The sequence below is a fragment of the Carlito syrichta genome, unplaced genomic scaffold, assembly GCF_000164805.1.
Source record: "Carlito syrichta isolate Samal-C Ts95f unplaced genomic scaffold, Tarsius_syrichta-2.0.1 Scaffold138500, whole genome shotgun sequence".
NCBI classification, from domain to species: domain Eukaryota; kingdom Metazoa; phylum Chordata; class Mammalia; order Primates; family Tarsiidae; genus Carlito; species Carlito syrichta.
In genome coordinates this window covers 38,472-51,032 of record NW_007082596.1, presented here as the reverse complement: position 1 = coordinate 51,032, position 12,561 = coordinate 38,472, and the positions used below count along the sequence as shown (strand labels likewise).

The 12,561-nt window shown below is 37.6% G+C and overlaps 1 protein-coding gene across 1 annotated transcript in view; it reads left to right on the top strand.

Annotated features, from left to right (window-relative positions):
• Positions 1 to 12,561, top strand: part of MIB1 (mindbomb E3 ubiquitin protein ligase 1) — a 109,682-nt gene that overhangs the window by 75,877 nt on the left and 21,244 nt on the right. The window contains exons 12-14 of the mRNA XM_021708483.1: positions 5,794 to 5,926; positions 9,349 to 9,435; positions 11,446 to 11,607. Coding sequence (XP_021564158.1) covers positions 5,794 to 5,926; positions 9,349 to 9,435; positions 11,446 to 11,607 — 382 coding nt within the window. The remainder of the gene's footprint in view (positions 1 to 5,793; positions 5,927 to 9,348; positions 9,436 to 11,445; positions 11,608 to 12,561) is intronic.

Below are 12,561 nucleotides of genomic sequence, written 5' to 3'. Positions count from 1 at the left end.
TGTGGGAGAAAGAAGGGAAGACAGAGTCTAGAATGGTTCCCAGGTCTCTGAGTAGGATGGCTGATGAAATGGTAATGAGAACAACCAAGTTCAAGAATATAGGGGCACTGGGGGAGAGGAGAGCCACCAGGAGGGATGTGTACCATGTTGACTATAAGTCTGTAGTCTTAGAGTTGCCATCATGCTATTATGCTAAGGAGTTCCAGACCCTGTACTGCAACATTTTTATATCCCATTTAATTCTTACAGCAGCCTTAGTATAAGAGATTTCTATAGGTATTTCAGTATTAGATATGAATCATGATCATTTGTTCCAGTTAGAAACATGAGCTAGAGATGGTATGGGTGAGAATGCATAGTTAGGGCTTCACGGAACCTCGGTTTGGTCATCAGCTTTATAGGTTCAGAAGTAATTGGACTTGGGATGGCTGACTAACATTAATTATACCTGTGAGAGATTGATGTGTAAGTCAGAATTCCAAATTGCTATTTACAGAAAGAAATATTATTGCTAAGTAGATTACAGTGCAGTACTCAAAACAGCCAGTCAGATTTTTTTCTCTCCCTCCTGCTGGGGGAGAAAACAAATCTATTATGAAATGCTGAATTAAAGTAGGAATGTGATTAGAGAGCAAGACGGTTGGTTGGCGGTTCTTAACAAACAGTATAATTAACCTGTGATAATAATGTACTGATAATGGTGCTCGCATTCTACTGGAAGGCAACTTAGAATACTGTGATTGCCTGTCAGGAGACTCTCTGTGGAGAATTCTGGGGATACATGGGCAGATTCTTTTTCTCATTCTTTCTCCAGTCTTCACACAAACCATGATCTCTCTCTTTTTAAACCAATTAATTTCCAGACAAAGACACATTATTTTCATCTTTTTTTTTTTGAGTTGGAGTCTCACTCTGTCGCCCAGACTGGGCTCTGGCAATCCTTCCACCTCAGCCTTCCAAGTAGCCGGAACTACAGGCGTGCGCTACCACGCCCGGCTGATTTTTTGATTTATTGTAGAGATGAGGTCTCGCTTGCCCAGGCGGGTCTCGAACCCGCGGGCTCAGGCAATCCACTCATCTCAGCCTTCCAAAGACGCGGGATTACAGGCTGAGCCACCAAACCTGGCTATTTGCATCTTTTTAATTGTAATTCCATCCTGGTCATTTAATTTTTAGCCCAGTTGGACTTCCGGATCTCCTCTTGTATGAATCTTTTTCTCTAGTCGTTGTCTGTATATTTTTACTTAATTAATTGTTGTCTGATGTAGTCACTTCATTTGCCAAAATTATATTGTTTCTGTAAGAAATTAGAAGTTACCATTTCTATTTAAAATACCTTGTTAGTATTGTAATGATTTATTTAATCGGTTTTAAGTGAAACACTTGTATTAAATAATGCCACATTTCTTCCTGTTTTTGTGGTATGTTTCTTTTTTCTCTTTTTTTAAATATATTGAGGTAATTAAACATATTGTTTCTTTTATTTAGTTAGTTTTATTTTCTATTTTGATTCAGGAGGTACATGTATAGGCTTGTTACATAAGAATACTGCATGATGGTGCGGCTTGGGCCTCTACTGAGCCCATGATCCAGGTGGTAGACATGGCACCCAGTGGGTAGTTTTCAGCTCTTCCCTCCCTGCTAGGAGTGCTCTAGTGTCATTCCCATTTTTGTGTTCATGTACATGCAGTGTTTAGTGCTTGCTTATTAAGGGAGAACATACGGTATTCAGTTTTCTGTTTCTGTGATAATTCACTCAGGATGATAGTCTCTAGCTGCATCGATGTTGCTGCAAAGGACATGGTCTTGTTCTTTTTCATGACTGTGTAGTATTCCGTGGTGGTGCATACGTACCACATTTTCTGTAGCCATTCCACCACTGATGGGCACCTAAGTTGATTCCATGCTTTTGCTGTTGTGGATAGCACTGCAGTAAACATGCATGGGCAGGTGTCTTTTTGTTGGAATGATTTGTGGTGTACTTCTTATTCTCTCAGATATTAAGAGAGGAACAGAGACAGTATTTTAATTGTGATTATTTTATAGTATAATTTACAACATTTATGTAAGTGGAATTAATTAACAGAATGGATTTGTTTTGAAATGAAAAATACCTCCCTGAAGATCTGCACTTTGAATTTTAGTATTAGGATTTGGTTAACTTTGTAGAAGGTGATCTGGAAGGGACTAGGATAATTTCCATCACTTCCAACCACAGCCTGGAGTTACTTTTTTTCCCTTGTTCTGGCAGTTCAACTGTACATATCCTACTAAGAGAAGACAAAGCAAAAGGACACAAAGTAAGGAGAGAACAGAGAGACAGTAGGCGTTCAAGAATACATATTTCTTTCTTTCTTTTTTTCTTTTTTTTTTTTGAGTTGGAGTCTCACTCTGTCACCCAGACTGGAGTGTAGTGGCCGCTCCCAGCCACCGCAGCCTTGACCTGCTGGGCTCTGGCGATCCTTCCGCCTCAGCCTTCCAAGTAGCCGGAATTACAGGCATGCACTACCACGCCCGGCTGAGTTTTTGATTTATTATAGAGATGAGGTCTCGCTGCCCAGGCTGGTCTTGAACCCGCGGGCTCAGGCAATCCACTCACCTCAGCCTCAGGTGCGGGATTACAGGCTGAGCCACCGAACCCGGCTTATTTCTTACCTTAGGAACTTTCCGAGCCATTGACTCTTCTCTCTGAGAGACTTTAAGCTTTCCTTAGCTTGTTCACTTATGTAATACAAGACCAGAAGGACAAATAAGTGATGGTTCTATCTCAGCAGACAGCTTATACCCCAAGCCTGGGTTGCTCCCTCTTGTCTCCTTCTTTTGAGCTATTAGCAGTGAAGTTTGGGAATATACTACTGAAACTAGAATGGAAGTCAGTGGAAAACATGATTGCATAAACCAATGTCTAAGGAATATCTGCTTAATTAATGTGACTTAAAACAACTTGACGAAGTTAGCATGAACCACACTTTATAATTTAAAATTTATCAGCCGGGCTCGGTGGCTTAACCTGTAATCCCAGCACTTTGGGAGGCTGAGGTGAGTGGATTGCCTGAGTCCGCAGGTTCGAGACCCGCCTGGGCAACTTGGCGAGACCTCATCTCTACAATAAATCGAAAAATCAGCCGGGCATGGTAGCATGCGCCTGTAGTTCCAGCTACTTGGAAGGCTGAGGCGGAAGGATTGCCAGAGCCCAGCAGGTCGAGGCTGCGGTGGCCAGGAACGTGTCACTGCACTCCAGTCTGGATGACAGAGTGAGATTCCAACTCAAAAAAAACCCCCAAACTTATCATAACATTGGTGTATCTTGACTAAAGTGAATAAAGGTGTGAATTAAAAAGATTTTAGTGCATTAAGCCCAAATATTATCTTAATGTTTTGGCTTTGGAAATGTCTTAAAGTCAAACTAATATATGTACATAGTTAAGTCAAATACTACTACAGAGCTTGCAGTGAAAGATAACTATCTTCTGCTTCATCTCTCCTACTCTTTGTTTCCTGCCTCTAAACAGCTTGCAGCTTATCCTGCAATTTCTTAATTTGTCAGTTTAGGCATCTAGTGATCTCATATTATGGAAAATGGAGATTTAGGCCTGGCATGATGTCTCATGCCTGTAATCCCAGCATTGTGGGAGGCTGAGGTAGGAGGATTGTTTGAGCCTAGGAGTTTGAGGACAGCCTGGGCAACATAACATGACCTCGTCTCTACAAAAAACAAAATTAGAGGATTGCCTGAGCCCAGGGCTTCGAGACCAACCTGGGCAACCTGGGGAGTCCTCGTCTCTACAATAAATTAAAAAATTAGCTGGGCATGGTAAAGATTGCCTGTAGTCCAAGCTACTCAGGAGGCTGAGGTAGAAGGATTGATTGCCTGAGCCCAGGAGGTCAAGGCAGTGGTGAGCCGTGATCATGCCACTGTACTCCAGTTTGGGCAACAGAGTGAGTTCAAGTTAAAAAAAAAAAAATGAAAATGAAGATTTAAAACTAATACCCTCTATTACTTTTATTCTTTTCAACATGATTAAATCACAGTTTTTAAATCAATAGCAAGTATATACTTTATTATTTTTAATGATTACATTTTGTTTTTAATAACAACTTTTTTCCACATGACTTATTTTCTAAACTTTCCAAAAGAATCATAAATTCTGTTTCTTGCATGGTCAGATGTGTAAGGTAGTAGATGATGTATGGTGTTAGCATCATGATTATTCAAACATTCAGTTGTATAATCTGGTACTAATAGTTTTCCCCCATTAACATTCTGAGCTTTAAAGTCTATATAATATCTAGTATTTTATTGTAATCCACTGAGTGGCTGGGCTCAGTGGCTCAGCCTGTAATCCTAGCACTTTGGGAGGCTGGGGCGAGTGGATTGCCTGAGCCTGCAGGTTCAAGACCAGCCTGGGCAACTTGATGAGACCTCATCTCTACAATAAATCAAAAAATTAGCCGGGTGTGGTAGCGCACACCTGTAGTTTTGGCTACTTGGAAGGCTGAGGCAGAAAGATTGCTGCAGCTCAGCAGGTCGAGGCTGCGGTGGCTGTGAGTGTACCACCTGCACTCCAGCCTGGGTGACAGAGTGAAACTCCAACCCCCCCCAAAAAAAAATCCACTAAGTGAGGAGGATTAAGATCTTTAATAGTGAGTGAAAGCAAACTAAACCAGGAAACCTTAGTCTTATATGAGGTCCATATGTTGAATTTAGGGTTTGTAGACTCATTCAAAAGTGTAGATAAAGATTTTTACATACATTTCTCTGGAAAAGAGTCCATAGCTTTCCATAGATTTCCAGAGAAGTCTGTCATCCCCAATCAGTGATTGTAATTCAGTAACAGCCACTGAAAGGGGTCTTTAAGCTGTGATTCTCAGTATACTGGGACATAAACCTGTTTAAAAGTCTCATAAAAGCTTCCAAACTTGAGTACAATTTTGGAGGTTCTTGGATCCTCCAGAACCTTTTCTCTGACTTTTTGAACTTAGTTCTCCCTTGTATGCTTGGCGTTTTAAATCTTTGATGTTCTTTAGGATATCTTCGTCTTTTTTTGCTTTGGAAAGATTTTGTTATCAATTCTTAAATATTAAATTATAATTGTAAGTCATAATTACCATTTAGTGTGTTTTGATCCAAACTTGATTTAATACTACTAACTGACCTACATCAAATTCTGACTCTGCAGTTCATGATAATCTGCCAGCTACATGATAATCTACTAGCTAGGTATGTTCAGCATACATAGTGTCTTAATTTACAATTTTTCCTACTTTTTTCTTGTTACTTGGCTATTCTTCATGAACTCTTTCACTAATAGATGTTATCGAAATTGAACCTGAGAGATTTCACAAAGTCAACTTGTGCCCTCATCAGGCAGTATTTCTTTCCCCTTTGGCTTTTTTTCCTCTTAAAATGTTTCCCCTTGGTAGCTCTTCTATTCTATTTTGATTCTGTTTCCCAAGTAGTGATAGTTTGTCCACCTCTCAAAGTACCAGAGAGCTAGCCAAACGTGGTGGCATCCACCTGTGGTTCCAGCCACTCTGGATGTTGAGATGGGAGAATGGCTTCCTTTGAGGAGTTCAAGATCAGCCTGGGTAGCATAGCAAGATGCAGATCTCTAAAAAAATAAATAATCTACGAGCACAGTGTTCTCTATCTGGGGAACAGGCCACCTGAAACCCAGTCCCCACTGCTATGCAATATGTCCATGTAATGAATGCGCATGGGTACTCCCTGAATCTAATACAAGACATTTTTAACAAAATTTTAAAAAATAAAAATGTGAATTTAACTTTCAGCGCAATGCGTGTTTTACTATCTAAATTACCAAGACCATGGATCGTGGATGAGAAGAAAGATGATGGTTATACTGCCTTGCATCTGGCTGCCCTTAATAATCATGTAGAAGTGGCTGAACTGTTGGTTCATCAGGTAGGAAAAGCAGTTTAATAATTTTTTAAATCAACATAGGACCATTGCCATTTGATTATTTGTTACTTTATCAGTTGCCTGTTAGTAGCTTACAGTGAAACCCCATGATGATGAAAATTCAGGTGTAATGCATATTCTGTCTCCCATCTCACACTTCTTCAATGCAAGGGGGTGATATGTGTGTGAGGATTGACCTCCTCAGCTCCCAGTATTTCCTCTGCACAGTCTTTCTGGATTGGGCCGGTGACTAATAGGGATTTCCCAGAATTGCTGCCACTGCTGTAGAAGTATCATCAACCACAGCACCAAGAACTCTCCATGTTGATATTTAAGCTAGTGTGGCCAGTTGTCGTCAGACTGTGGACTGCAGCCAGGATCCTGGGGACTTGTTTCACAACCAGTTGGACCCCTGGAATTTGTGGCTGGACAGCAGCATAGGCTCACCTTAGTAATTTCATTCATCTCAGAAATAAGATAATTCCACTTTTTTATGAGATTGGATTTGGGGCTGAAGAACCTATTTATTACAGATTTATGATGTCTTAGTATATGCACCAAAATGTTTAAATGCTTCAAAAAAAGCATATGCCATTTAGATGTACTGATGTTATCAAAGAATTTTCTGTGATTCCTGACTTGAAAAAATGTACAGTCTAGTTAAGAAGAAGAAACAGCAGAAAAGTTTAGCACATAATATATATGTTATATGCAATGAAGTACCAGATTATAAGATATACACTCCCAAAACTACAGACATTTAAAGAAATAGTTCAGAAGTTAAACTACCATTTCCCCTCCCCCACCATTTTAAGTCTCTACTGTTAACGTTACTGCTCTGTTAATTATGATAATTTCTTTTTGTTTGAATTTAAATGATCGACATAATGCCATTACCATGCTGTCTTGGCTATTGTTGCTTTATAGCAATAAATAAGTCTTGATCTTTTGCCTCTCCATACAAATGTTAGAATCAGCTTATTAGTTTCTATTAAAAAGTGTGTTGTGAGTCTGATTGCTCTTGCATATATTAGATTTAGTCTTCAGTAGCTTTTTGGGGATGCTATAATAAATTGTATTGTTTTTACATTTCAATTTCCAACTGTATTTTGTTGGTATAGATAAATGCTTTTTTGGGGGTATATCGCCCATATATCCTGTGACCTTGCTTAAACTTATTTATTAGTTTTCGTACCTTCTTTGTAGGTTCCTTAGTATTTTCTACATAGTGAGTGTAAAGATCAAGAGAATAGAGGATGCAGAAGCAGAACTACACATTGGACAGTAACTCAGATAACTTAAAAAAAAAATTATATATTCTCAATTTTTGACAGAGTTGCTTAAGTAATTAAGTGTGGGAAAGGGTACTTGACCAAAAATGGGACTAGAACTAGTAGGTATCCATATACCCCAAAAAACCCAAACAAACAAACAAAAAACTCGACCTTTACTTCAGACCTTCTACAAAAATTAAATGTGTTAATATCGCTGAGCATAAAAGCTTAAACCATAAAGCTTTAGAGGAAAACATAGGCGTATATTTTCTAACATGGAGGTACACAAAGGTTTTTAAAAGAAAAAAAAAGTAATAGACTTCATCAAAAATTAAACTTCTATTCATCAAAAGACACCATTAAGAAAATAAATAGGGCAACCATTTCGGGTCCCCTCCCACTGCAGGAGCTCTTCTGTCCTCTCAATAAATCCTGCTTTCAAAAAAAAAAGGAAAGAAAAGAAACAGGAAAGCACACAAGGGAAAACATATAGTCGACAAAGGACTGGTATTCAGGATATATACTTTTACAACTTAATAAAAGGACAAATGGCCCTATAAGAATGAGCAAAAGATTTAAACATATACTTTACCAAAAGAAATACACGGTTAGCAAATAAAAGTATCATTGGTCATTAGGAAAACAGAAATTACAACCACAGTGAGATACTACCAATCACCCATTAGAATGGCTAAAATTAAAAGACCAACAAAACCAAGAATTGATTAGGATTCACATAGTTTGCTGGTGTTTTTAAAAGCAAGACTTTGAAAAACAGTTTGGTGGTTTCTTACAAAGTTAGTCATATATCTATTGTGTGACCCAGCTGTCACATTTCTAGGTGTGTATCCTAAGAGAACTTAGGGCACATTTCCATGCAAGTATTGTACTAAATGTTTATAGCAGCTTTATTTATGATAGCCCCACTCTGGAAGCAATCCAAATGTTCATCAGCTAGTGCCTGGATAAACAGATTGTGGTGTGCTCGCACAATGACTACTACTTAGTAAAATCTAAATGTTAGAGAAGTGCAGTACACTTAAAAAGAAAGTCCCCCACTATTCACATTTTTATCAGGATAAATATGAAAAATAAGTTGAGATCAGGTACCTTAAGACCACACTGAAATAATATACATAATAAAAACAAACCAGAAATTTTCATTATACAGTCTACAGCATAAAATTACTAGAGTTTTAGCTTCACCTGGCATCCTGAGCAAGGGCACAGGGTGGGTATCAGAGTTGTAGTCAGAGGACGTGAATGTTTCTAAGACCTAAATGAAATGATACAGATTTATTTTTTGAATCTATAGCTCTTTTCTTAATTTCATTTTCTTTATTATGCCAGATATTTGCTAGGTATTTTTGAATGTTATTTTTCTTAATCCTCACATTAACCCTGTGAATTAGGTTGTATTGTCACCACTTTGGTGCAGGAAATAGGTGTAGCAGTATAATGCTTGCTTAAGTTCAAGTAGCTTGTACATGATAGAACTTCACCCTGACCTTGCCTGAATTCAAGTGCGTTTGTTTTGCTCTTCAGTTCCTTTCCCCTATTAGGAATCAGCTGTTTTTCATATAGTCTTTTGGCTATCCTAGGATTCTGGATAGAACTTTCTGCTCCCTTTAATAAATATTTGCATGTACTAATTAAGCACTGCCTTCTTGTAACCTCAAGCCAAGTTTATTTTCACTGAATGAAGAAGAGCTCAACTATGCAGCAAGGGGAAGTGAATTGATCAGGTCATTAAAGTAAATCTAAATCCAATATGAAGACTCATTAATATAACTTTTCAAGGAATATTTACAGTTCAGAGGAGTCAATTATCTCCATTGCTATGTAATGGAGATTGAAAAAGAGCTGTGTTTGAACTTTACTGTGCTTTGTCCTTTAACTGTTCTTCAATGGCCTCACCATAATGAAGATAGTTTTTGAACTTGATGTTCTACTTCAGGAAGTTTGCCGCCCCATCGACTTTTTCCTACTTTAACAGCAACTGTTACCATATGAGAATAATGTTACAGCAGCTGAAGAAGGAGAAAATAGTCTACAGGGTCCAGTGTTATTTATTCCTTATGAATAGCTATGGTTTAGTGTTCTTAAATGTTTTCAAATTTTAACCATTTAAAATTTGTTCTTCCTGTTCAGGGTAATGCAAACCTGGATATCCAGAATGTGAATCAACAAACGGCCCTACACCTTGCTGTTGAACGACAGCACACCCAAATTGTTAGGGTAAAGTATTTATTAACATAAATTTTAGCTTATAATTCTATTTTAATCAGACAAATATTTAGAACTTCTTCAAAATTGAAGTGATACAGTGCTAGATTTCTCAAAAAGGCATGGTTAGATACAAAACTGATTTTAGGCTAGCATTTTGCGTCAGTTAGGTAAAGAGTTGTAACACCTAATAGTGTATTTCTTAAAATTCTGATATTCAGAGTCTTTTGCTTTTGCTGCCAGAGGTGTGAATTTGCAGAATATTAAATAAAAAACTTGAAACATATGGATTAGTTTTTAAAAAATACATTCCCTCTTAATATGTATAATGGAGCATAAAGTACAAATTAAAGGCATTGGCTGGACATTTGCTGCTGCAAATTCCAAAAAAGTAGAAATATATTTTTATGTTTTTATTTTTATTTTTTGAGTGGGAGTCTCTGTCGCCCAGGCTGGAGTACAGTAGCATGTTCACAGCCACCACAGCCTTGACCTGCTGGGCTCACACAATCCTTCCACCTCAGCCTCCTGAGTAGCTAGGACTACAGGTGTATGCCACCATGCCTGACTCATTTCTTTTAGTTAATTGTAGAGATGCAGTCTCACCAAGTTGCCCATGGGCTCAGACAGTCCTCTCGCCTCTGCCTCCCACAGTGTTGGGATTACAGGCATGAGCCACCATGCCCAGCCTGCAGTATATTTTTTTAGTTTACTAATCTGGTGTTCCAATGAGTATCCATTTCAAATAGTATTTGAAAGAGTATCAGCTTAAATATTTTTGTAGAGCAATGATTATTAAAGTTTGGAGGCTGAACAGCAGCATTGGCATTACCTGGGAACTTGGTAGAAAAGTTAATTCTCAGGCCCTACTTCAGATCAACTAAATCAGAGCATCTAGGAGTAGGAACCAGCAATCTCTGGTTTAGCAAGCCCTCTGGGTAATTCTGATGCATGTTCAAATTTGAGAAATAATTGTCCTAGAGTGACATTTTATGTAACCTTTTTGAAACAAGGAGAAAAAAAATTTTGCCAAGACAGGTAAGCTGTTATGCTTTGAGGTTGGAGTCTATTGATGGTATTTTTCTAAAGCTATTTGATAGTTTTCACAGAAAAGTTTAGGAAAATTGTTAAAGCACCATAAGCAAAGTCTTAAATAAACTTGCATTTACAGTTTAAGTAATCTTTAGAAATGTATCCATTATGCATTTCATCTAAGAGGTTGTAGTTTAGCAAATACTTTTCACATTTATTGTTATTTGAAATTCCTTTTGCTGTCCTTCATGACTTTCCTCATGACCATACACTTGGAGAAGATTGACCAAAAGAGAATGGAATCAATAATGACTTTTGCTTGTTTTTTTATTTCTTACTATTTATTTATTTTTTTAGTTGGAGTCTCACTCCATCGCCCGGACTGGAGTGCAGTGGCACACTCATGGCCACCCCAGCATCAATCTGCTGGGCTCCAGCAAGCCTTCCGTCTCAGCCTTCCAAATCGTCGGAACTACAGGCACACGCTGTAGACTAATTTTTGATTTATTGTAGAGACGAGGTCTCGCCAAGTTGCCCGGGCTGGTCTCGAATCTGCAGACTCAGGCAGTCTATTCTCCTGGGCCTCCCAAAGTGCTGAGATTACAGGCTGAGCCACCAAGCCCTGCCTACTTGTTTTTTTAAAAATGATAGAAGAATTTTGAACTTAAGATATCTCAAGTCATATGTCTAAAATTAAATGGAGGAAAAAAATCTAAATTTCCCCGTTATTGTCACCTTAGAGTAGATGAATTAAGCAACATGTTGATTTTCATTTATTTTAATTTTCTCTAATTTAATATATTTGAATGACCGCAACACATCACCCTTTCTAAGGAGTCACAGGGTATGGAATAGTAGAAAAACAAAGACATAATCATTTGCTTTAGTGGCGACTTTACAGTAGGTCCAGGGCCCTCTCACTGTTACTGTAGACATGTTTGGTTTCTTGTGTTGTGGATATTTACCCAACAAGACCTCTTTCCCTTTTAGCTTTTGGTCCGTGCAGGTGCCAAACTAGATATTCAGGATAAGGATGGGGATACTCCTTTGCATGAAGCTCTGAGGCATCACACTTTGTCTCAGCTACGTCAGCTCCAAGATATGCAAGATGTGGGGAAGGTGGATGCTGCCTGGGAGCCGTCCAAAAACACAGTGAGTAAAGATCCTCTCTCACTAGTACTAGCAAAAGCATCTGTTTATTCAAGATCTTGCATTTACTGCTAATCTGATCCTCATTGAATAAAACGTTTTATCAGAGCTACATACTCAGAAATTTAGTTTGTGAACTAAATACTAGTCAATACTAACTATATTGCTCCAGTTTTTACCAAAAGTTGTTTAATTCTTTTTTACTTCAGCCATTCACATATGTATGTAGTGGTATCAGTTTGCATTTCCCTGATGACTACTGATACTGAGTATCTTTTCATGTGCTTGTCGTCACCACATATATTTGATAAATTGTCAGGTCAAATCTTTTGTTTATTGTTTGATTGACCTATTTTCTTCTTATTATTTAGTTTTAAGAGTTCTTTTTGTATCAAATATGTGATATGCACATATTTTCTCACAGTCTTTCGTTTGTCTTTTCATTCTTTTAACAGTGTTTCGAAAGAGCAAAGTTCTTAATTTTGATGAAGTCGGATTTATCAATTTAAAAAAAATTTTTTGTTTTGTTTTTTATGTCCTGAGACAAACCCAAGATCACTAAAGTTGTCTTTTATATTTTGTATTAGAAACTTATAAGATTTTGGTTGTTATGTTTAGGTCTCTGATTCATTTTGAGTTAATTTTTGTATAAAGTTTGATTTATGGGATCCAAGTTCATTTACTTGTGGATATCCAGTTGTTCCAGCATAATTTGTTGAATTTTCTACTGAATTGCCTATATTCCTTTATTTAAAATCAATTAATCATAATATGAAGGTCTCTTTCTAAATCCTGTCTTCTGTTGTATTGGATTGTATTTTTAGCTTTGTGTTGCTAGTTCTACTGTCTTGATTATTGTAGGTGTATAATAAGTGTCGAAGTCAGATAATGTAAATCCTCTAATTTTCTTATTTTTTCAAAGTTGTTTGACTATTCTAAGTCCTTCCTATTTCCATA